Below are 26,473 nucleotides of genomic sequence, written 5' to 3' on the forward strand. Positions count from 1 at the left end.
AAGCTGCTGCCATTATCTGCCACAGGTGGAATTTTATAGGCTCTGTGGGCTGGAGATACGGGAATGGGAAATGGCCTGTTGCCGTATGTGATGCTGAGATCACCATACAAAGAAAAATCAAAGACCAATCTTGCAAAACAAATCCATGCCAATGGGACGTATTTTTACACGTCAATGAAACCAACAAATATGAAGCCCTCTCATTTCCCGACTAACACAGAAGACCATCAGTGGGAGGAGCAGGCACTTTCTGGACCTTGGTGAAATCATTTTTCTAAGAAAGCTTGGAGCTGAGCTTCTCCATTCGGTAACTGACCCATTTTCCATAAGCATTCATTCAGCAAATAGTAAACAATCAATTCTTTTTTCTGCTGAGCTTTCAGCACGGTCTACAGTATAACAGTGCCTTTCCATAAAGCACCTCTTATTAGCTGTAAAGATTATACACACTTAATGTTTAAAATTTCAGCTGTAGGTGAACTTTCAGATCTCTTGGCTAAGAATAAGAGCAGTGCAAGCATCACTTGGAATTAAATTATTTTTCAGAATTCAGTCTGCCTAGGCAAGAAAACTCCTGCCCCCACCCCAGCAAGTGATTCCCTGCCCACCAGTGGTATTTTAAGAAACGCTTAGATGTGCAGGAATTAAGAGGAAGGTGCTCTGAGACCAAACAAGAAGTCGTCTGCATGAAATCAGCCCGGAGAGGGTTTATTGCAGGGCTGAGCACTGCAATCTCACTCGGGTTGTTCAGTCTTTGCTTTGCTTTTCAGAAAATGGTAAGCTGCTGAGTGCAAAGAGTAAAAGGAAGCTTTAACTATGAACCAGAATGACAAGCTCAAGCCCCAGCAGCTGCCCAGCTGCTCTCTGGGAAAGGGGAGCATGCTCCTGGCCATCCTCGGTGGTTTCACAGGAACTCAGCACATCCCCAGCATTCGCAGCACCTCACCTTGCACGTTCATTATAGAATCACTAAGGTTAGAAAAGACCTCAAAGACCATCTAGTCCAACCCCTGACACATCACCACCATGCCCACTAACATATCCCTCAGTGCATCAGCCCCAGCAAAGCAGACTTGCTGCTGTGAGTCAAACCTTTGGCAACTCCTTTGCTACACCATGAGATACAGGGCATGTAAGGATTGTCAGAATAATATCACAGACTCACAGAATGGCAGGGGATGGAAAGGGCCTCAAGAGATCATTGAGTCCAACCATCCCTGCTAAAGCAGGTTTCCTACAATAGGTCACACAGGTAGGCATCCAGGCAGGTCTTCAATATCTCCATAGAAGGGGACTCCGCAACCTCTCTGGGCAACCTGTTCCAGCGCTCCGTCACCCTTACCGTAAAGAAGTTCCTCCACATGTTTGTATGGAACTTTCTGCATTCAAGTTTTAGGCCATTGCTTCTTGTCCTATCGCTACATACGACTGAGAAGAGCCTGGCCTCATCCATTCGCCCCCAAACTTCTTTAAGATATTTATAAACACTGATCTAATCCCTCCTCTGTCCTCTTTTCCCCACCCTGAACAGACCCAGGTCACTCAGCCTTTCCTCTTATGGGAGATGCTGCAGGCCCTTTTACATCTCTGTGGTCCTCTGCTGGACTCCTGCTAGGAGATCCCTGTCTTTTTGGAACTGAGGAGCCCAGACCTGGACACAATACTTGAGATGTAGCCTCACCAGGGCAGAGGAGAGGGGGAGGATCACCTCCCTCGACCTGCTGACCATGCTCTTTTTAAAGCACCCCAGGATACCTTTGGCTTTCTTGGCTACAAAGGCACACTGCTGGATCATGGCCAACCTGTTGTCCACCAGGACGCCCGGGTCTTTCTCTGCTCAACTTTCATGCCATATATTTACAAGTCATTATATAGAAATTGCTGTTTATGCACAACGTCTTTTTGCTCATTTTTTAGCATTTGCATGACATTAAAAGCTTTGTGGGGGTTTCCTGACACTGGGCCCTGTAACACAGAACTATTGAGACACCTCCTCAGAGCAGAAGTGGTAAATCTTCGAAAACACGATAAAAACCAAGATCATCATTTTTGCTTGGTTTGCATTAGCAGGAAGAGTTTTGTTGCAATGCCTCTTAAAACAGCTCAGCCTCCATGAACCATACTACTTCCCCAGGTTTCTGCTTATTTTACACACTGCACTCCTGGAGTCTGACTGGAAGTCCTCTGTCGTCTCTTCATGTCCCTCCACTGGACTTCCAATTAACTGCAGCCTTTACTCAGACTCACACTTAACTCAGCTCTACTCTATCAAAAGCTCTGCAGCAGGAAAATGGTATTTTCCAACCACTCATCTATTTTACAGCATAGACTTTTCCACGTGTTTCTTGTATTGATCCTGGTTGAATTTCATCACCTCAGTTCCCCTCTTCCTCCGTTAATTCTTAGGTGAACAGTGTCCTAGCAGGACACTGCTGCCAAAGACAGTCCCATGTATGCAAGCCCCAAGTTCTGTCATCTCTAAAAACCGTGGGAGAGTTTTACAAAGAAAAGCTCAGTTATCAGCTGCATTCTTGTCAAAATTGAACTGTAGGAGCCAGACTGTCTCTGCTCACCTTTGCTTTCACTCCTATCTGCTAGCATTTCTGTTCTGCACTCACTACCCCAGCACTGTGCCATGCCAAGATGTTTCCTGTCACATACATACAACTTCTGCTGAAGCTGGTAATAATTCTGCTGCTGCTGTAATAATTAGCTGCTAATTTACTTGGCTATTACTGTAAGGCTTTGGCTCACACATATTCACACCCAAGCCTCAAGATCTGGGTGTTGCAGGCTTAGAGTTAACACATCGCTTTCAACACTACAAAAAATACCCATCATGAGCTCCTGTATAATTTTGCTTGTTACATTAATACTCAGTACACAAATATACAAAACACTGCAAAACAGCTTTCAACTGATTTTTTTTTACTAGTGAAGAATGGTTTGAGGTTTGTATTTGCTATATTTCCACCAGTGACCATTTGATCAGCAGGAAGCAGCATGCTAACATTATGCCACTGAAAGCAGCACTCAATGAATGGGATGGAGAACGCAAGCAAAGACTCTGGGCATACAAAGACTCTTCTACTACACAGGAGATATTGCCATCCTCACTTGTAATTAGAACAGTCTTCTTCACATCCCACCCAGACTGGAAGTCTCTGATATGTTATATGCATTTGTCACTGCTTCATATTCAGCTGCAGCTCAACGGTTAGGCTACCAACCATTTGGACTACAGATCCACTTGCTGAGATATCTGGGCAACTGAGAGAAGCTGAGTTCTCCCCTGATAAAACAAACAAACAAAAATAAACAGCATTAAGCCCACAAATGCTACATTAAAAATAAAATTAGCAGCACAAAGAAAACGTCTGTGATGGCCATGATTGGCAGGGCTAGAGGACAATGATGAAGGCAATGAAACAGAACAGTAGATGGCTCCACGCCTCTGCTGTTGAGTCAGTTCTTTCAAATGACGGAGAAGAGCTGCTATTTCCATGTGCAATTTCCTGTGTCAGTCACTTTACCAGTACAGATCATTACAAATAATAATTGCCTGAAGCCCTGATCATAGAATCATAGAATTGCAGAATGGTTTGGTTTGGAAGGGACCTTAAAGCCCACCCAGTTCCAGCTCCCTGCTGTGGTCAGGTCTGCCCCCCATCAGCTCAGGCTGCCCAGGGCCCCATCCAACCTGGTGCCCCCAGGGAAGGGGCACCACAGCTTCTCTGAGCAGCTGTGCCAGGACCTCACCACCCTCTGAGTAAAGAAATTATTCTTAACATACAGCCTAAACCTCCTCTCTTAGTTTAAAGCCATTCACCCTTGTTCTATCACTATTAGACCCTGTAAAAAGTCAGTCTTCCTCCTGTTCATAAGCTCCTTTCAAGCACTGGAAGACTGCAATGAGTTCTCCTCTGTCTTCTCCAGGCTGAACAAGCCCAACTGCTTCAGTCTTTCTTCATAGGAGAGTGTTTGTGGCTCATGGCACATGGCTCGGTGACTTGTGACTCCACAGCACAAGTCTCATGGTAGGTGGCATATGACATGCAGCTCTCTTGTAGCTTATGGCTCAGAAGTACCCCATCAAATCTAGTTTAAAGCTCTACTGGTCATTCCAACTAGATTACTTCCCAGAACATTCTTGCCTTTCCTGGTCAGTTGTCATCCTATGTCAGTATAGCCACTTTTTCAAGGGTATCTCCAAGATCAATGTACCCAAAACCCTGAGTGTGACACTATCCATGCAGCCATCCGTTCAACTGATATATTCTCCTACCAGGATAGAGGAGAACACTACCCGTGCTCCCAATCCCATCACTGTCTTTCCAAGAGACATAAAGTCTCTTGATATTTCATAATCTTCTTATTGCAGCCTCATGTGAATTGACTTGAAAGAGCAGGAATGGATAGCAGTCCTCCTGTGGGCCACTGGCAGGCAGCAAATCTCTCTTAGAGAGATTGTCAAACAGGTGCATGAGTGCCTCTCAGTGAGGAGTCCCCACTTACTACCATCCTCCACCTTTTTTTTTGGTGGCACTGGTTCTAACGTTACAGGTGCTTAGCTGGACCAACTTAGTGTGGTTGCCCTCTGCTGGATCTTGACTGCTACCCACACTCTCATTTTTCCATCCCCGGAGCCTTGTATTTGTTGCACAGGGGCGATTTGGGGGCAATCTCCCCAGTCTTTCATGTTACTGCAATCTGTCTTCTCAGGGTTGGACCTTTACAAAGACATCTTCTTTGCCGCAGAGGGAAGATGTCTGAGGATGCTCAGAGCTGCATTTGTCTGTTTTGTAGCAGGGCAGTATTAGAGCTGACTAAAATTTGGCAGGGATGTGCCCCCCCACCAGCTCCAGAGCTCCACTCCAGTGAGTCTTTGCATTATTCCAGCTCCTCTTCCCCTTGGGGGCCTTTGTTAGGGAACAGGTTTCCTTAGATTGCAGTCAGATAATTTTTCAAAGGGAGACCTCATTTGAATCGTTAAGGATCACCACCTCTTGGTCTCTTTTTCAGTTCCTTCTTGGTCTCATTGATGACCTGTGCTCCCCAGAGCCTCCTGGAAGCTTGGGTTTCAGGATGGCATAATGCAAAGGAAGGACAAAACACAAGTTACAACAAAAACAACACCCAACACACAAGCCGGAGTTGACTGATCAAGACAGATTCAAACAAGGCAACTGGAAACAGTGGCATACACCTTTTTTACAGAGGACTAAAGGCTTTCTCCAGGGTCATTGTAATCTCTTGTTATCCTTTTAATCACCCTTGCTTGCCTTGTAGGACCCTCTGCCCTGAGCTTGCTTCATCATTTCTTCTGCCCATCTCAAGTGGCAACGCAGGCTTTTCATATCCACCTCAGGGTGGCACTGTGAAACTCCATGTACTTACAGCCATTCGTGATCGAGCCAGGCAGCACAATCTAGCAACTAGAGTCACTGATGAACGAGTACAGAGCAGGAAAAATATATTTGAGAGAAGCAAGAATAAAAATAGTTATGAAGCCTTATTGCAGGAAGAAACATCAACTTCTCCCAGCTCTTTAATGTGCACGTTGTTACCAAGCGAATGAAAGCTTGTGGATGCTACGTTAACCACAAAGCACACCAGAATATCTTGTAAATCACGAAGACTTCAGATAAACTCAAGTGAAAACCAATAACAGCCATCCAGACTTTCTTTTTTTTTTTGTTTGTTTGTTTTTTGTTGTTTTTTTGCCCCCATCGGTTTTATTGCTGCAGCCTGAGTGGTTTTCACTTCTATGAAAAGTGAAATGAGTATTGCATCACCCGTTGATACAGCTCGCCAGCGAAGCAGCTTTCCCCTTGTGATGTCAGAACGCCTGGATCTTACAAACATAGAAAGGTGACTACTGTAGTAACTGACAAAAGAAAGTTTTGGTTCTTAGCCTTGGTACTCTGTAAATACTTTTTTTTTTTTTCCTAACTAAATTTATGTTACAACTGCCATTCTGTGTCAAGGTATCAGCTGCGTAGATGTTTAGGGTAGTCTTTTTGGCAAGCTTTTGAAGATCACCAACAACTACACTATTTGAGACTTGGAAGCGTTACTATAAAACAAACAGAAAACAAAGCCTTTATTCCAGAATGCCATCATTCTTTTTGGTATATAAACTCATTACAATAAACACTAAACAAAGTGGCCTGAGGAGACCTCTGCTTTTCCCTGCTGCCTTGGCCGTTTTTCCCTTGGAGACACCACCTTTCAGCCAAGACATCGTGGTGATGGTTAGGTGATGGCTGGGAAACTTATGAAAAAAATTATCTCAGGTATCAACTGCTCTTCAGACTTGGAAACAGCGTAAACTTGTCATCTTCGTGTAGGAAGAGCTTGGGAACGTTTGCTGGATCACTCAACGTGACAAAGACAGCTCCTTGTAGTGTCATTTCGCTTTTAACAAGAAAACAACTCATGGATTTTTGCATCAGTGATTTTTATTTTAAGAAAAATTCAGTATACACAATGACTGTTTTGTCAGGCTTAAGGTCTAAAGTTTCAGTTCTTTTTTTTTCTTTCTTTCTTCTTTTTTTTTTTTTTTAATGAGGAGTTCTGAATATAGCAGCTATGCCAGCACAGGACACGAAAAGAGAACAAATTTGGCTGAGAAAAAACAGTGGATACAAACAGCAAAATGCAAAGGATCAGACCACTGAAAGGAAAAAAAAGATGTAGGGAATTGGAACTTAACCTTGCTGACCAACTTGGCGTAGAGGGAGGTGCCCCTGCCTATAGCAGAGGGGTTGGAACTAGGTGATCTTAAAGGTCCCTCCAACACAAACCATTCTACGATTCTATAAGACCCAAATCTTTTGCATGCCAGCACAAGCAGCTGTCTTAGCTGAAAGGAATTCTTGCATTCAAAGCGTTCAAGGTAAACTATGAATTAACTACCTGGGAAAACAGTGTGGATGGCAGCTCTCTCTAAAACTATGAAAAGAATTTACGTTTGGCTTCTAGTTCTCTTAATCAGATTGCTTCAGTCAGGTGCATTAAGGTTGGACTATACTGAAAATTAGCAGGCAGATACCCGCACAGCAAACAGGCAACGAGAAAGGCTTGGCACTACAGATAAGCCAACTGTGATTCCAATTCACTTGAACTGCAAGAGAGTGGCCCAAGACCTGACAGGGAGAATAGGCTTTGTGAGGGAGACATTTGGCTGCCAGAAAAGGCGTCTCGCTGCCTGTGTGGCTGTTGCTCTGGTAGTCTGGATCAAAAGAGTGGTTTAACTTCAGTTTTTCTTTAGTCACTGTCACTTGCCTCTCTCCTAAGGCTCTTCTGTACAAGGGTTTCTCTAATGCAGACTTCTGAATTGCCTGTCTGAGGCTTTCCATAAAAGGGGTGTGGAGCTGAAATCTCTTGGCAAGAAGCAAGGTTTTCTTGGCTCGTGTTGTTCTGCTTTTAGTTTTTATTAAGTTCCGTTCTGTGGGCTTTGATGCACGCTCATATAAAGGGTTGGTTCCTCACAGTCAGACCGGTCAGGTTTGGACCCCTTCTCTGTGCTGCTATGATTTATTTGGCTGGCACCATAGACCTCATACCGTCTAGCAAAGAGGTAAGACCTCTTCTTTCTTTCCCCCTGCTCCTGCCAACCTGTTAGTTTTACAGCAGCATCCTCTACGCCTCATGGAGATGATCCCTTCTCCCTTTCCTCCCAACCTCGTGGTTTCCTGACACTTCCTGCCAGGTCAGTGTTCTCTGAGGAGGAGCAGAAAAAGACACCCTGACACATGAGCCGGGACCTCAGAGTTTCCCTGCTAAGCACTATCTCTTGCTCTCCAAGTCACGGCAGACCCTCCGATGGCAGTAGCTTTCATTTATTTTCTGCATCATCTCACTTGATCAGAGATTTCATGCATTTCTCCATCTTTCCTGCAGTTTTCCCTTCAGGTTTCCATAGGGATTCCTTACACTTATAGACTCTCAGGTGTCTCAGAGTTCATTTTTATCTTCTTGATTGTCACAAACCGGCAGCTGTTTTTTAGCTTCTTTTCTGGAGTGCATGCATCCTAAGCAGCCACGATCTCTCTGCTCTTCTTGTGGCTACACATTCCTCTTCCTGGAGACGCGCTTTCTCAAAGTCTCCTTGCCAACAGCCCTTCCCATCTGCTAACACAACATGAAAAGTACTGATACGGTAGGCTTCTGCAGTGCAGCCACTGCTTCACAAGACGCCGTAGTCCAACCACACCTCCCCACAGCCACGGAAGCGTACACTGACAAGGAGCCTGTGCAGCCCTCCTCCTGAATTGGCCACAGACAGACAATTCCTCCTCCTCTCCTGCCTTTACCTGAGACAGTGAGCAGAGGTATGAAGAGACACGTTCAGACAGCTAGGAAGCATTCGCTGCGTTAAAGTTCTTTTTCTAAGTGAGGACTGGGCAAAAGATAATTTGCCCAACAGGATCTTTCTTCAGGCCAGTGCCATGCTAATGTTGCAATCATAAGGCTGCAGACTTGATCCCTGCTGACCTGATTGAAAGATCAGACGCATATCTGAAGCGTGACGTGGGCGCTAATGAGAGTTGGACAGTCCTCAAAAGGTTACTGGCGATGGGAAATCCACCCTTAGCCAAGGTGGGCTCTAACAGGGTAGAAGGGAGATTCAATTCAGTTCTGTTCACTGCTTCATCTGGAAATCCAGAAAAGTCACTAGTGAAGAAATTCAAAGGCAGCACCCAGTTTGTTGGAGTGGAAAATAATGACAGGGCAAGGTAGATATGCAGGTGCTTGGTGGTTTATCGAGGCTAAAGCACTGCAGCCAAAACTAATGAAGGGTAATACCAAGAGAGTAAGGAGATGTGCTTTTTTTGTTGTCGTTGTTCCTTAAAAACAGATGTCACTGAAAAACTGAGGCTTTATGCCACCGTTACCACGGGAAACAACACATGAAAGAAGAAGCCCTTTCAGGGAGCAAGAGGAACAGCCTCTACTTTCTGAGAATTGAGCTGATGAAACTGGCACCGCACTGCTGCCCGCTCATCTGATAGCCACATCTTTAAAGGACTGTAAGCACACCGAAGAGAACACATACAAGATCTGCAGAGCAATAACCTGCACCGGTGATCTCCCAGTGATAAATTTAAAACTCCACAGATGCAGCTCATGAAAGATGACTGAGCAGCTACTTTCTTTATGAGCGTCTTATTCTGGAGAACAGTAAAGCAGCAGAGCTTGGTGTCTTCACATCAAGCTTTTATGGAAGAAGCACTTCTCCCAAATATAAGTTACCGGGCAGAGTAACAATGTCATAGGCAGATAGGATGGCAGCAAATAGAATAACTATGTCTAGAATAATACAGTTTGTCATAGAAGACATCAGCTCTCCTGGGATCTATGAATCTCTCTCCTTTCCCAGACAACTTCTGCAGCTTCCTTGTTTCTGCTTCTCACTGTGACACTCCAGTTTCTCTTGCTATCAAGCAAGCAGCCTTCCCTGGTAAGAAGGGAACTTTTACTTTCGCTCGGCTGGCTTTTTGTGGGACACAAAAAGGAGAGCAGCATTTGAAGGCTGCTAGCACAGCTGCTCTGCCAGAGGGACTCAGAACCATGCTATTGAGCCAGCACGTGCCCTGTGCATTTTTCTCCTTCCCAGGATCCCCCATAGTAGAGCTGAGGGATTTATAGATAAGTTAGTAGAAATAGCTGGGCTTCCTGCCACGATAAAAACCATAGGAAACCTCAGCTCCACCTGACCTTGCACTGCACACACACACACCCTACTTCTCATTTGATATTTTGACCACTATCAACATTCGTGTAAGATCAGCGGTAGCTTTGCTATATAAAACCTGCCGTGGGAGACAGCAAGCAAAAAGGCGTGAATTGGCATGCCTTTGTTTCTTTCCCTAGCAAGCCGAGCAGGCATTAGGAAGGGCAAAGAACAACGAATAAAAAGAGATTTCCCTACACCAAGTCTAAAGAGCTCTTTTCTTCTACGGCTATATAGTATAGCTTAGAAAACTGGTTATCCTACATAGCAGGACTAGAAACACCTCCCACACAACCACTGAGTGCCTTCCTCCCCTCTGCTCACTACAGATGATCCTTTCATTACTTTTTCTGAGTTTGAGGTACATTTTACTACCCATAAAAAAGAGAATGAAAGTTCTGCTGAACGAGAGCTCCTCAGTGGCCCCTGCTTTTAGTAATTATCGAGTAAGATGATGCGGCTTCAACTCAGTAATTAGGCTCTCACTGGAAACTTTGCATTGCCTTATATGCTATAAGATGCATTTTATTTCTGCTCAGCATTCAAAGGACCATCTCTCGTGAGCATCGAGGAGAGAAGCACTTGTGATATGATCTGCAAGGAAATACAGAGTTTCCGCCGACAGACGCGGCTACCTATTGACATCTGCTTTTTGCAGCTGCTGGGTATCACAGCGTAGGCAGCAGTTCGCTGGCAGAGGTACCTGGCCAGAAACAAGCAATTCCGCTCCACCAGAACTGAGGAGCTCCTTTGCATCACTTGAAAAGAAAGAGGGGAGAAAAGGTAATATTTACAAAACATAGTGGCAGAAGCAGCTGTCTGTCATACCTGCTTATAATGTATATGACTGTAATACTTCTTCCTTTTGTTGCTGCTTAGTAACTTTAAAAGCAATTGTCGGATATCCTGCATAATCAGAATTATGTGTTACGTGCATTATGTGAGCATATGGTTTCAGTTTAAAATACTTAAGTAGAATAGCCATTCTGAAGGTGCATTAGATTCAGGTACGTTTAGCTGCTGTTGTTGCATCTCTTGGCCATTAGTGCCAAACTGTTTTGTAGCAGCGATTCGTAATTCAGATTATATTCTTTGTGTATAACAGAATGGAGCTGTAGACTGGAAAGGTGTCACGACAGCGACTACACATGGAAGGGTTCAGGTTAACGATAGTCAGTGTTTGCTGTTAATCAGCAACGGTATACAGTGTGAAGACAAAGAGATAATACTCACTTTTCCTCTGATTCCCATTCATAAAATAAAGACAAAGGGGAAGGACATAATTCCGGCTTGCAAAAATTCTGGTATGTTAGGCTAAGAAATGAAGCTTGCTGCGATGTGATGACACACATCGACAACATATTTGCACTGTGCCCGTTATGTGATCTAGTCAGCCTCAAAGTAACATCACGTAAAACTCTCAGTCTATTAGAAAAGAACGTAGGTATGAAAATGACAAATTCCTGTTATTCACTTTGCTACCCCAGACAGCACTTACTGAGAACTGATGTCACCTTTCAGTAAGCATCATTTCATTAGGAGGGTCAGATGTATATTTTATTTCTGTCTGCTTTCAGTGATGTCTGCCTGGCTGGAAACATGGGTACAATCTCAGACTGCTATGAACAGTGGCTTTGCTTTTTACTTTACTCCACACAGAATTTCTCTCTCTCCGATCTGATATCTATGGTCTGTATCTTTCATTCCCGTTTGCTTTCTTCTTTGCAGCTTCAACGGCATTCAGTGTTCTTGACACATCTGACTTGCAGTTTTGGAAGGACATGCACGCTAAGGACAGTACTTTTGCAAGCGTTGCATAAGAATCCTATGATACTTAAATACTGTTTGAGAATCTGTAATGAGAAGTGCATTAGAACTGCAAGTTAGTCATCGAGTGTTGCAGACTTCCCAACACGATCCAGGCTTGCAGAGCAACCACATGCTCATCATGCAGAGAGTGACTGACCTTTTTGTATTCTTTCATTCTCAGGAACTGGGGAAAAAACATGAGCTCTTCAAGCACGGAGTCCCTTGAAGCTGACACCACAACCTTTTATGACTTTATTGATAACTATAACGATGCTCCACAACCTTGCAGTAAGGAAACCTTCAAGAGGTTTGCAGCCTCTTTCTTCCCTGTTCTGTATACCCTGGTATTCCTGATTGGGCTAATAGGAAACACTCTGGTCATTGTGGTCCTCTTTAAATACAAGAGACTGAAGAGTATGACTGACGTGTACCTGCTAAACCTCGCCATCTCAGATTTGCTCTTTGTTTTATCCCTGCCGTTCTGGTCTTATTTCATGATAGACCAATGGGTTTTTGGAACTCCCTGGTGTAAAATTATTTCGTGGATCTATCTGGTTGGGTTCTACAGTGGGATATTTTTTATCATGCTTATGAGCATAGACAGATACCTGGCAATTGTTCGTGCAGTGTTTTCCATGAAAGCAAGAACTGCCTTCCATGGCCTGATTGCCAGTCTTACTGTATGGCTGGTAGCTCTTTTAGCCTCAGTTCCAGAACTTGTATTTAGAGAATCTTTTGTTGAGCAAAATTATACTACTTGCAAGCTGAGATATCCAAGCAACTACCTGACATGGAAACTCTTCTACACTTTGGAAATCAACATTCTTGGGCTCCTACTCCCGTTGATAGTTATGGCATTTTGTTACTCCATGATTATTAAAACTTTACTTCACTGTAGAAATGAGAAAAAGAATAAGGCTGTGAGGATGATCTTTGCTGTCATGATTGTGTTTTTCTTCTTCTGGACCCCTTACAATATCGTCATTTTATTACAACTGCTGGAAGCTACTGGAGTCATTAGAAACTGTCAAGCAAGTAGGAACCTGGACTATGCATCTCAAATAACTGAAAGCCTTGGCCTTTTCCACTGTTGCCTCAATCCAGTCATCTATTTCTTCATGGGGGAAAAATTTAAGAAGTACCTGAAGATGCTCTTTAAGAACTGGCAGTTACCTGGAGATATTTGTAAGTGGTGCGGACTTCACATCACTTACCACACCGAGTCTACTGGATCGTTCCACACGCAGTCCACTGGGGACCAAGAAGCCCTGTAACGTGTTCCACACCAACTGACAAAAATCAACTGACAAAAGCAGGAACTTCAAAAAGCTCAGAAAATGCACAGGCATTTAAAGTCGGCCAGTCTTTGATAATAACTTCATCTTTGATTTCTGCCTCTTAGATTTTCTGAATACTATGACAGAAGTCGTCCTAGATGTGAGATCTGGCAGACAGACATGTATGTTTTATCTGCTGCAATTAGAAATCACTGCTCAGATCTAACAGCAGCCTCAACTCACCGCAAGTACTACGCTCTGTTGCTTGTTTTTCACCAGCATCAAGAAACGATTGGACTCAATGGAGGGCAGAGGAGAAACAACTTGCTATCTCAAAGTGCATTTAAAAGCATCTTTGTTTATTCAAGGAGAAGGTGGTTATTGCCATATTTTTTATTCTTCAGCTGATCTGCGTAGGTTTTGTTTGCTCAGGCATGTAGCAATCTATTAACAACAGCAGCTGCTGTTAAAAGTTTCACCTCGGGAAAGGCTACACCTTCAGCCATTAAGAAAAGAAGGACACAAAACACACTCTATGTGCACAAAAAGGCAAAGCCAATGAATTACATTGTGCTATAAATCTAGCTTTGTTTTCTTTCAGGTATCCAAACTGTCTACGCATACGTATATATAGGCATTTTTGAATGACTTAATGACCATAATTCAGGATGGCAATTCTTTTTTTTTTTTTTATTAACATTGAAAACGTGGTGGGTTTTTTGTTTTTTGTTGCTGTTGTTTTTAAATAAATCTTTAAAAAGTTAATTTATTCCAGTACGCGTTAATGCATTTGAAGCATCTTTTAAAAGTATCTTTTAAAATGAATGTTCTTTGTTCCAAAAATACCTAACTCCAAGACTGAATTTTCATTTATGGTATAAACATCTGGCAAAGCAAAAGAAAGAGAAGGCAGAGATTGTGTAGAGAAGGTCTGTCATAATTTAGAAACCATACAGAGAATAGTACCATTTGATTACAGAGCAGAAGGCAAAGAAAGATGCCACAGTAGCTGCTTGCAGATCTACACGTTATTAATCAGGTCTGGAACAGGAAGAAAAGTCTCAAAGCAACATTTAGATTTTGGCACAAAAGGCAAAAATCAGTGATGTAGTAGCAGCCAAAGTAAGAGTTGAAAAATCTGCACTGGAAAATATCCCTGATAGGTTTGTTGGGTTTTTTTTGTTAAATGACAACTACTCAGCAGACTTTCATCTTTCTTAGGCCATCAGTAATGAAATGACCACCCAACGTTCAAATGTGGCTATAAACAGAAGACAAAACTTAAAAATATCTAAGGGCGGAGTGTGAGAAGAAGTATTAAAATGTAGCAGTGCTGTTGTCGTGATCACTCCGTATTTGAAATATAAGTGGAAGCTCACATCCACGTAATATCCCTCATGATGCAACGAACAGACAAAGTAAAAACAAGCACTCTTAAATGCTCATGCACAAACATATCCTTCAAAATTCATTGTGGGGAATGCATTGCCATCAGCACTTTACTGATGCTGACAACTTTAGGCAAGGAACTACAATAATGCAGACAATGAGAATAGCTCTGGAAGGCATTACTGCGCTAAGAAAAGATCTTCCTTGCTACGAAAAGAGTGTAAATTCTTACTATTCAGTACAAGTCACTGAATATATCAGATACGAAAAAACTGCCTCAAGGAGTGGGTTAGCCCATCTATTACCCATTTTTAAAAGGAAGACCAAGACACATTGCAAATACCAGGTGCTGGAAAGTCTCACAGATGACACTGAACTCAATGACACATCACTTGCAAGGTGGCATGACATATCAACCTTGCAGACGTGACACTAGTGGCACACGTACTGTGATCTGCTGAGCTAATCATCAGCAAAGTGCCTAGACTAATTTAGAAACAACACAGTGCAACACAGTAGTTTGTTTTCCTTGGTCGCACTCTGTGACCCTTCTAATTAATACGATCAAGCAGGTCCTTTAGATAAACCTGAGACCTTGCTTTCCAGACTAGGGCAAAGGCTGCCTGTGCTGGACTGGCAAAAGTGACAGCAAGCAAAAAAGCAACCCATAAGAGGCTCTTGGTGACGGCAAGATACGAAAGGTCTGGAGCTCAGAGGGTGCTGAGGAACAGCACCAAGATGGCAGCAGCCTGCATGCCTTGCCCTGCTCTGGGCACACATCCTGCTGTGGGGGAGGACGTGAGCCCATTCATGTGTGGAGTTATAGGCCGCACCCAGCAGCTGCCCAGCACCTCTCTAAATGGAGACAGCAAGAAGGCCTTTTTCTGCACAAAACTTGGAGGTGCTTCTAGTCACTGTGAGGCTTTCTGCCCCACATCTTGTGCATGTGTGTGCTCAGGGCAGTGTCTGGTGCAGGCCAAGCTCCCTCCCAGTGAACACTGACTTCCCACTGAACCTCTCCCAGCCTCCCCAGTAATACTCACAGCTACCTGAAAGGTATGTAAGATGAGCCACCAGGATGGAAGCTGTGCTCTGAGTAGGCTTCCTGAATCAGGTGCTCACTATTAGCAGTGGGCTCAGGAACCCAAAGCCTGAGACACCGAGTCTCACCAAAGCTGGATGGTTTCCTCTTCTCTGTCACCTGGTACAAACTCTGCTACCCCCAGGCACCAAGCTGCTGTGGATAACACCACTCCTCTTTTGAAAGAGGGCTTTGAAATCTGCTGATGAGAAAGGATGAGATAATAGTATTAACACAGACAAAAATAAAGCAGGGATTTTCAAAATGTCAGATGATCAAAGGTGTAATTTTAGCTGAACAAGAGTTTCCAAGTGATGAATGAGGTACAGACAGACTACTGAACTGTGAAAGAAAATAGGTAGGTATTTGAGTGAAGCAAAGCTGACTCATTCCTAAACCCACATTTTTACATCGAGGTTCCCTGGAAGGCCATTCAGAGCAACTGAGAGGATGCAAAGCTGCCACAGAACTGCAGTCCAGGGGAAAAAAAAAATCAGCATAATGACATTAAATATAAATAATGATGAAAAGGTTTAAAAAGTTGGTAGTTTTGTTTTCACACAACACATAGGTCAGTGCAGTCATTCTCTAAGCATAAGGCTGAATTACACACATATCTTGGAGTGACAGACTGGTTGACCTTTAAAGGTTTCTTCCAAGTCAAACAATTCTACGACCTTTTTACTGGAGCATGGCTTTATCCCCTTTGTGCAGAGGAGGCATCATGGTAGGCCACCTTCTCCCAAACCACTCCTCTTGGTATTAGAATCAGCCTTGGAAGAAACTGAAGATTTGTCATTCTTCTTCCTATTGCTGTTTCCTACTGTCCCAGCAACAGGTCTGGACACCTGGCGTGAAGGACAGCGCAATTCAACAGGTCCTACGGTGCTCCACTGCTACCAGGACGTATCCAGTGGTCAACACTCACACACTTTACTCCAGAAGCTCACAATGATTTCCTGTTTTACCTAGCATTTTGCTCTTAACATGACTAGAGACCGGTCCCATCAGCTCCCAGTTCTTATGCAAATATGTTCATTTGACTTTAATTACAGTTATAAATCAAGAGTTGTTCAGTAATGTCAGTCAAAATGACCATTAAAATATTCTTTAAGGCATTGCCTGCAGAGACCTCAACAAGACTCCATTACTCCAGTCATCAATAAAGTTTTTAAGTAGAAGACTTGAAATTAGTAAAAACACAGTTGTAGTGAGAATTCTAGCATTCATATGGCTGACAAAAGCATTCAAAGGTGATGCAGCACTGGTCAAGTACTGGTCAAGTAAACTTACTGTAATAGAGCAACGATGTATGCCAGTATCACCGGCAATCACAGAGAAGTCACTCCAGGTGGAGCAGGCAATACAAAGCAAGATGACATCAAGTTGGATGCTTCCAGGAAGGTTTTTTTTCACGATCATTTAGCAGCAACAACCAGCAGGAAAAAAATAAAAAAGTAGCAAACAAAGATCTGATCTTACAGAAAAGTCAGAGACATCTCTTGCAGAAATGAAGCTCACAAATGGTAAAGTCGTCCGTCTGTTCCAGACTGGCAAAATCCAAGCCCTCTCCTTGATGGAGACAGGCACAACTGCCAAATGCTGCAAATACTCTTTCCCTTGGATGTACATATCCCTCCACATATCCTTCACATGATCAGCACAAAAGAGAACTGCTTGCAGGCCATTTGCTCAGAGTCACAGATCAAAGGCTTCTCATTCATTTCTGATCCTCTTTTGAACTCCCAGAAATAGCAGCATGCATGTAATACCTCTACTGAAAACAGTAAATATCTTCTCTTATGCATCACTGGCCCCTTGACCATTTTTTGTTGTTTGGTTTTGGTTTTAGAAAAGTGAAGCAGCCTTCAGATTAGAACTGTACCCCCTTCTGGTAGTCCAACCTGAGATGCCCCAGCCAGGAAACTCCAACTCTGGATCCATGCTGCATGAGAAAGAGCACAGGTTAACATGAAGAGTATCTGGGTGTAAATGGATGAAGACAATGAGCTAATGCCATGGGGTTCAGGTTAGATGTTAGGAGGAGTTTCTTCTTCAAAAGAATGGTGAGGCAGCAGCACAGGCTGCCTAGGGAAGCGGTGAAGTCACTGTCCCTGGAGGTGTTCAAGAGATGTGTAGATGTGGCACTGAAGGACACGGTTAGTGGGCACAGTGGGGATGGATTGGCAGTTGGACTAGATCATTTTAGAGGTCTTTTCCAACCTTAATGATTCTATGTTCTTAACTGATGTAGAGGCTGCTACCTGTCTTAAAATAGATGAGAACAAGGATTAATGTTTGCAGATGACTGAAAGGAAAAAAAAACTCGCATCCTCTGTGTAAACACAGCCCAAGTACATGACTGGTCAATGTATCATATTGCTTTAGTTTCTCTGCTGGTGTTATTATTTCAGGTCATTGTGAAAGGACTGAAGTTTCTCTGGGCTTGATGTTCGTGAGTAACAGCATGCATTCAGTAAACAGAGCTCAGTAACAGTACACTGAAAGCATCTCATAGTTTTGAGTGTTGCAAAACAAACAAACAAACTTTTTTCCTTGCTTTTGCAAGGCAAGCAAGTAATCATGAATCTGATATGTTTCCGCAAATAAGAAACTCTCATAAAAGGCACTTTCAATGCTACTAGCATCCTGTAAGACAACAAAGACATTATCAGATTCACTCTTTTTCTCAAAGAGGTCAGCAGCATTCGATCAGCATTTTACAAGAAGCTTCAAGCAGCCAAATTCAGGATGAGATTTATGTACCTGGGACAGCTGATGGGAACAGCAGCTGCACAATCCCGTGTGAAAACCATATTTGTCTCTTCTGCACTGGGACTTCACACTCCTCCAAAGCTCCTCAGAGTAGTATCCTGGTTTGGGACAGGTAGGAGAGGAGGAAGGTCCATCTCTTACTTTTAGCCAATTTCCATCACACACAAATAGAAAGTGTAGTTCCACCGAGCTGTAGCACAAAAGCATCTTAATCAAAGCAACGACCACAACAGATCTTTGTGTTTACTCGTAACTGGTAAACTGAAATTTGACCACAAGTAAGACCATGACCGCAGACAGAGTGACTTGTCTTTTCCGCTACTAAAGTATGTGGGAAAGGTGCAAAGAACATGAAGAGAAGAGAGAAGGATGGCTTTTCTCGCTACTTATGCACTTCAGTTCCCTGGTGCACATTTACAAGGACCAAAGTGGAAAGCAGACAAGGCTGTGAGGACCAATTGTGCCGTCTGTAGGTCCTGCAGACAAGCAGTACTGAGAAGTTGAACAGCACAGGTCTACCCTTGCTTTCAGAAGTCTTGTTTGCACTTCTAGAGGTCTGAAACTCAGCACAAAGCGTTAGACAAACTTGCCATGCTACAGAGGTGGGGCCGAAGAGCTTACAGTAGGAAAGAATAAAGAAGTTTGGATGTAGGCTGTTTCTTCCTCAGCTCTGCTTCACTGACTTACCCGCACATGATTCAGGTCATTACCTGATTCTTTGCATCAGAAATACTAGGGAACCACCAAAATCCCCCATGGGGAAGCTGGTTCCCACTTGCTCATGCTCTTGCTTTTCGCATGAATGCATGTGCCACAGCCTTCCTCACCACAGTCACACAGAGGTCAGATTAAATCCATTCACCTCCTCGCCAGCTAACGCTCAAGTTCTCCCTGTGCAGTGCTCACACAGGCAGGATGTTTGTGTTGTCACTGCACTACCTGTACATTTTGCATACAAATGGCAGTTTCATGAAAATCTGAGAACTGGGGAGAATGGATCTGCAGTAAATGGATCTGCACTGGTGAACGACCACCACTTTTTCATCCTACTCTGCTACTGTTTTGATTTTGTTTCCTCATCGAACCGTTTTAGAAGAAGTGCAGCTGATTGTTCGACACATTTGCTCCAAATTCTTATCAAAATTTCCTTCTGATGGAGGGAAACAATTTCAAAGCTCCGTATGAAACTCACGTACAGAGCCTTGTATGCTCTATCACAACAGGTACGTGTGAATAAAATTAAACCGATCAAACCTCAACATTTCTTTTTTAAAGCTGACTGCCAAATAATAATTATTTAATAATTTGTGTCAGCACCTGAGAAAGCAAGCTTAGCACGAGATATCTCAGCTTCTGAACATTTTTTGGGGGGGGGGCTTTTGTACCGATTCAGGACAACTATCAATTGTCTCAACAACTTTTCTGTAAGGTGATTCATAATAAGAAGCTGATTCATATTTGGTATGACTGAAGGCGTCTTCACAATATAACATTAAAACATAATATTTGATATGACTAAATATAGCCTGGATTTTCTGAAGGGTGCATGGCCTTACCTATGCTCAGTTCATTAACTGTCACGCCAATATAAAATGCTGGCTTCCCAGTTCCTGGAAAAAAAAAAAAAAGATAAAAAGAGCTCCAGAAATGTCAAGTATTTGTACATAATTAGCTGTAGAAAAGCTGATAGCCCCTAATAATGGAATAAATAAGTAGCTCATTACAATGTCTATTTTAGTGATGCCTCCTAACAAAATCTGTCATGTTTTCTAGACCTGCAGCTGCGTGACCCCACAATTACCGCTTTGGCAAAAACAAAACAGTTTAAAAAAGCAGTCTGTGAGAACCCTCACAGCGAGAGTCACACCTCCCTCGTGGATGCACAGGAGAAGCTAGATGTATTTGCTTCAAAAAGAGCAGCTGCCAAGGCACCAAGAGGTAGGGTAGCTGAAAGTGCTGCCTGGATGGAGGGCTTGGAGGTCCTCCGCTATGACACCAAGAACAGAGTCCCACACACACACGCTGTGGTGAGCGAGTCAGAACTGGCCCTCGATGTTTTCATTCCCTTATTGCTTAGGGAAAACACACTTTTTATCACCTGCTGCTTATTGGACAGCTTCCACTGTCTCCAGTGCCGTAGCGTATTGAGCTGCAGACTTAAATCAGGCATCAGTAGTCTAACCAGATCTGTTGCTACCCGTCAAGAGTCAATATGCCCAAAACGGACTACAGCACCCTTATCCTTTCCATCTCCCCCCAGAAAAGAAAAAAAAAGAAAAAAAAAGAAAAAGGAGCTTTTAAGCTTCTATTTTCAGGCTTATCATGCATCTCAGACAATTCACATCTTACAACTGCTATATAGAAAAAAAGACTACGCCCCTTTGTAAAACAAAGGCATTTTGCAGATGAATACTATTGTGAAATTATTTATCACTGCAGAGACAAAAATTGGTGTGTTCACTGCTATTTGTCTTGCCTTGCACCAACACATCAAGAACCACACACACAAAATTTCATCTCCTTCCACAGAAGATAAAAACAGCTTCACAAGGGATGGTTCTAAAAAAAGCCTTTGGTTTTGAGCAATTTCTTCCTTAAATTTCTCCGTCAATAGGTGGTTGCTGTCCTGAATCATTGAGGTTTGCATACAAAAACCCTACCCCTTCTTGACTTGCTTGCCCAATTTACTTCACATTTTGACGTTTGCAATCATAAGGGGGTTTCAGCAATTTGCATGAATGCACTAAAACAGGTAGCAGAATAGGAACATGTTTTCCATGTAAAAGCAGCATTAAATTTTCACATCAAAAGACACCCAGGCTGACAATGAGCAAGCCCAAAAACCAAAATATACAACAGAGCACAGACCAAGGTGTTTAGAAGAGCTAATACTCTTAAATAATCTCGACTATTGAATGCCAATACGTGTCGCACAGCGTGAGCTTTAGGGTCTGAGGGACTTTTTGCAAACTGAGTCGTGGCAACTGAGCAGCTCACAGCTGAATCAGCAGTCAAAGCTGTGTCCCTTCCACAGAAAAGAGAATAAAAGTACTAAAATGCCAGCTCGACTTCGTAAGAAAAAAAGAGACTTCACCTGAAAGTTTCAGGCGCATAAGCTTAAAGAGAAGTTACTTGCTAAGCTCACCTTCAAAGAAAGTTCAGAGCTAGAAATTCGTCACACTAAGTACCATTATTCCTATATGAAAAAACACACTGCTATTAAATCAGAAAAAGAAAACAAAGACAATGAGTAATGTGAGCTGAGCAACGTGCACTTAATTTATGGCAGAAGTCCTCAGCTTCCAAGACAAAAGCACTCTTATACGCTACGCTGATGGGGTAAGCCCTTAAACTGATGACACAGAGAGAGGAGAAATGGTGGGAACCCCTGAATATTCTCTCACCCGCCTTTCAGGACAAATACAACATGGTTGTATTTCTGCAGACAATACTTGCTCGCCAGAAAATGGAGCGAAACCAGTCTAGGCACCATTGCGCCTTATTATTTTGAGATAACTGAAAATAGGTGATACATATTGAGAACTGCATGAAAAAGCATGTTTTTGGTCTTGAATTCTCAGGGTAAAATGTAAGAAAAGACAGCAAGAAGCACCTGGGCAGTAAGCACTATTAGAACTGAATGTTCACAACCTTAATGCTTTAGCAATGCTTTGATAGGAATTGGATATTTTCCCCATCCCGTACATCCAGCCAGGAAGGTTCAATCTTCACTCCAGCTCACGTAAAATATCCCCCTTGCAGCTATGAAAATATGAAAACTACAGAACTCAGCGTCATTCCCCTTGTTTCAGCAAGATGCAAGGCCACAACTTGTGGTGGTGGTTGGAGGCACCAGAAAAGAAATTGTTTTCTTTCCCCTCACAGCCTGTTTGGGTTTGTAAAAATAAAACAAAACAAAGTAAAAACTACTACTGTCTACGTGACACACCATCATGGTTTCCCTCTGTCTAGACCAGGCTTCTTATACATACTGTGTTTTGAAATTCTGACTATTCTTGTTTGCTTGCATCTCTGTAGTGTTTAACCATCCCCTCCAGTCCTTCTAGTACTGTTCGCATAGGCACAGTACAAAATGAAAACAAACTGAATTTAAGTCAGGTGCAGTAATCTCATTCTGGTATCTTTATGCAGAACGTCTTTTTCAGAATTAAAAAGAACTGCTTTTTGGGTGATTTCGGCATAGCTAGATTCTACGCGTTTGCATTTCAATTACTAGCACTTTCTATCCGACGTCTCTTTACTCCTTAGGTTGGATGACCAAGCTTACTTTTTTCTTTAGTTGCTTTTCCTTTTTTTTCTCCTTCAATAAAATCAGTCCAAAATGTGGCTAATAAAGCATCTTCTTTTGATGTCAGCCGAAATAAGGATCTGCAGAGGCTTTCTTCAATGCCTTTGATACCTCTGAGTCACGCCAACCAGATCAGAGTGGTTAGAAGTGGGTAAATGAAAGAACTGCTGCAGCAGGTATCAACCAACACTATTTCCCTTCTACTTCAACATGAGCTAATGGGCTCAGTGCTTTAAATAACGTAGTGCCTGCACATACCTATGTTTCGCTGTAGTCAAAAGACTCGCGTTGCTTTAAGCTTTTGAGGTAGGTACTGCTCTGGATCAAAGAACCAAAAAGCAACATAGGAATGCAATGTGGCACAAGACACCGCTTCAACAAAATTTTGCAGGAAATCATGCAAGCCTCGTATAAGTTCAATGCCAAGTTCTCAGGCTTTTCAGAGTACCGGATCTACCTGTTCATGATTAACACAAACCACATCCTAAAACGGAGTAGAAAAAAACAAAAAGCTTGAAAGAAGGTATATAGAGTATGTATAGGAGCTATCTGTCAAAGCCTAAAGTCTTCCAGAAAGCCTAGGGAAGAAGCTATCAGTTTCTTTTTCCTCCTCTCCTCAACAATTCTACCAGCACTTGACCTGTAGTGCTGGACTATGTGTAGATCCCTCTACAGTCACTACACGCAACAGAGCCACTCACCATCTCCCAGGGAAAGTGCTTTGGAGAATGCTATTGCAGAACTCACAGTTTTTGGCTAAATCTTGACTAGAGATCCAGACGGCATTCATCATCTAAACAAGGTCTGTGGACCTCGGAAAATGGAACCTCTGAAAGGGACTTGGACAAAAGGCATAACCAAACTAGAAGCAAAGGCATCTTTGTCCAACTTGCAAGTTAATGATTGATAGGTGGTGGGATGGGGATCGCACTTCAGACATCTGATAGCACACTGAAGGAAATTCTCAGGGTTCCTCTAAAGAAAAGGCTTCCCCAGTACAAAGGGAAGAAGCAGTAAGATGCAAGGAAGAACAAAACAGGAAACATACAGCAATCATTTCTTATGAAGCACTGGAGAGATGACCCACAATCACTAGGCATTTCTCCACACGAGGCTCAGAACTGAACTCTGTCCCACAGACACAGACAACACTGAAAATGCTCAGCCAATAGTAATGTAAAAGTGTGAGCCCTAAAGAAACCTAACCCTAACCTGAAAGAAACACTAAGTCTAAAAATATATACATAGTGCATATACTTCAATACCTATGAAGAAACCCGACAAAAAAATTATTTCAAATGACAGGAACTGACTGTGTTTTTCCTACATTATTTGCACCACTGTTCAGATTCACTCTGTTTAATGAGCCCTTCTATTGAAGAGTTTCAAGCTCAATTCAGAACCCCACTTCACAGTTAACTTGCCTACTCCCCCCAGATTTAAAAAGGCTAGGTTACAGACATGCAGACTGTAAACACATTACCATGCTGCAATACAGTAATCTCAGCAGACTCTCTCTGCAAGTGCCTTGATATGAAAGCATGATGAGGAGCTCTATAAGCAAGATGATACTTCCCATTCCAACACAACACAGCCACAAGTGAGCCCAACCCAAGAACCTGACTTTTGAGTGCTGCATACGCCTGAACTTTGGGAGCTGAGTCTGTGTAATAAGGCCCAGGATAGGAATTTTAAAGTAAATCCCCTTGATTCCTTAGCCACACAGATCATATATCCTACCAAAAAGAGCTTGCACCAGTTCTGTGAAGCCTCTGTTGGTAACACACACCTTCCAGGTTTCCCTCAAAGCTAAGGAACTCTTGTTCACTTGTATGGGAACTGCTGAATCACGGCCTGAACCTCAGATTGACCACCTGTTTTGCTCATAGGGCACCTTCTCAATCTGGACAATGCTACATTACCTCTTTCAGATCATACTGTTAAAGACAGGGTTCTTTTTCTGTAATAGCCATTTCTGAACACCTGATGCATATTTGTCAGGTGGGTAGTGTTTGCTGTCCAATAAGGTGGATTTTCTAGACTCATATTCACGTTAACATTCAAATTGTCCAAAAATCATCCAAAAACTACGAAGGGAAGCTGAGAGGCTGTGGAACAAATAGGAGATCTGCCTGCAAAGGAGAACTACAAAGTGCATGTAGGTGCTGAAGGGATGTGGACAAAGCCAAGACTGAACCCCGTGACTCTGAAATTCTGGTTAACTTCTATGTAGATCATAACTACATTATCAACACAAAGGGGAAGGGTAGTCCAGTCCACATGTTAACAGAGAATACAACCATGTTGTGCACACTGTTAATCAGTTTGCATTTACCTGTTCATTCATTCATGCACAGGCAGCACTACAGTTTAAGCTTAGAAATCTCAGTCCATGTCTAGAAAAATACCTGTGCTGAGTCCTTACAGCTGAACTTTGCAGGCAGATTTCTGACAGCTTAGGAATTCTGGCACATACTCAGTCCCAGGAGTCACAGAAACAGTTGAGTTAGAATTTAGTTAGAATTTGAGTTAGAAGTTAGACCTTTAAATGCCATCTAGTTCAACGCCCCTGCAATGAATAGGGACATCTGCAGCTAGATCAGGTTACTCATAGCCCCATCCAGCCTAACCTTGAATGTTTCCAAGGATGGGGCATCCACCACATCTCTGGGCAACCTGTTCCAGTGCTACACAACTCTCACCCTAAAAAACTTCTGTGTTATATCCAATCTAAATCTTTCCTCTTTTAATTTGAAACCATTTCCCCTTGTCCTATCACAACAAACCCTGTTAAAGAGTCTTCCCCTTCTTTCCTACAGACCCTCTTTAGATACTGAAAGGCCACTATAAAGTTTCCCCAGAGCCTTCTCCAGGCTGAACAACCCTAGTTCTCTCAGCCTGTCCTCACAGAGGAGCTATTCCTTGGATCATTTCTGTGGCTCATCTCTGAAGACACTTCAAGATTGCACACTAAGGCTAGGAAGTCTAGGATAGGCCCCAGCCACACAGTAGCAGTAAAAGTGGAGCATAGGGACCCAGTGCATAACGTGGTTTGAGGAGAACGCAAACTCACAGCATCCACACACACGGCTACAAATGAACAAAGAGCAAGAAGTGGCAGCAGGCTCTACATGGCTGATATTTGCTCTGAATGACACTAGTCAGAGAGAACTCCCTTCATGTTCTCACACAAAAACGACACCACTTAGCAACCTCTGTTCCTTCTTGTAGGCAGCCCAGGATCAGGAATCAAGGCCCCAGCTTTCAGTTCCTTTCTGTAGACAACAAATCACTTCCCAGAAAGCAATAAACGGGCAGGTGCATTACAGAAGCTATCTAGAGACCTAGTTGAAAAACACTGAGTTTGTTTGATCATTTTCTTCTTGACTGTCTCATAATTCTCCAGATGAATGCCTGCAATCCTTAATGCAGAAAAATCATGTTTGTAATATTACACTGAGTTTTGCCAAAAAGAAAAATATTATGGACCATACTATATTACATTTTCATGAATACAGTGGAAAAAATGAAGTGCTAGCAAGAGCTACAGGCTGAACAACTTTTCCAGGCTCTTCACAGCATTAATTGACAGAAAAATGAAAATAGTCCTTCCTTTTAAAGCACTGAACTGTTGTAGGAATTGTATCTAAACAGTACCATTAATCTGCACACTGCACACCACAAAACCCACAACCGGTATGAAACTAATTCTGTTCCATTCCTTACTTTCAAAGCCTAGCTTCATAATAAATGACTTGGAGAGCATGTTCCAAGGTCTGAATACAGATGATGCAAAGAACAAACAATTCTGGAGTCAGCACAGAGAATGTAGTATTTGGGGCACTGCACACAAAGCCCACAGCCATAAAACCTTGCATTTGTAAACGAATTTAAGACTCGAAGTTCTCTGGTTCAAATGAACTGGTGTGAAAGTTCCTACAGCAGTCAGCCCATCAAACACACACCAGAGGTGTTAATAAGGGAGTGGTGTTCTTTTTCATTGTCTTCTCAGGCAAGGGTAGCAGTCTGCATTAGCTGAGAAGAAATAGTCATTTTTTTTACATTGGCACTCTCTCAGGACAGAGTGGCACCTT

At 42.8% G+C, this 26,473-nt stretch overlaps 1 protein-coding gene across 3 annotated transcripts; it reads left to right on the plus strand.

Annotated features, from left to right (window-relative positions):
• The first annotated feature begins 7,502 nt into the window (after positions 1–7,502).
• On the plus strand, positions 7,503–13,590 carry CCR4 (C-C motif chemokine receptor 4). Of its 3 annotated transcripts, none has more exons than XM_046938181.1 (3): positions 7,503–7,582; positions 8,864–10,522; positions 11,730–13,590. In XM_046938181.1, the coding sequence occupies exon 3, from the start codon at positions 11,746–11,748 to the stop codon at positions 12,820–12,822; it is 1,077 nt and encodes a 358-aa protein (XP_046794137.1). In that variant the 5' UTR covers positions 7,503–7,582; positions 8,864–10,522; positions 11,730–11,745; the 3' UTR covers positions 12,823–13,590. The 3 variants fall into 3 exon arrangements, with proteins under 3 accessions (XP_046794137.1, XP_025003287.2, XP_046794138.1); XM_025147519.3 differs by having other exon boundaries at positions 10,279–10,522; XM_046938182.1 differs by lacking the exon at positions 8,864–10,522.
• Positions 13,591–26,473: the final 12,883 nt, after the last annotated feature.

The sequence above is a fragment of the Gallus gallus genome, chromosome 2 (assembly GCF_016699485.2).
Source record: "Gallus gallus isolate bGalGal1 chromosome 2, bGalGal1.mat.broiler.GRCg7b, whole genome shotgun sequence".
Lineage (NCBI taxonomy): Eukaryota > Metazoa > Chordata > Aves > Galliformes > Phasianidae > Gallus > Gallus gallus.

Coding starts and splice junctions, on each gene's coding strand:
- CCR4 (XM_046938181.1), top strand. CDS start 11,746: ATGAGCTCTTCAAGCACGGAGTCCCTTGAAGCTGACACCACAACCTTT.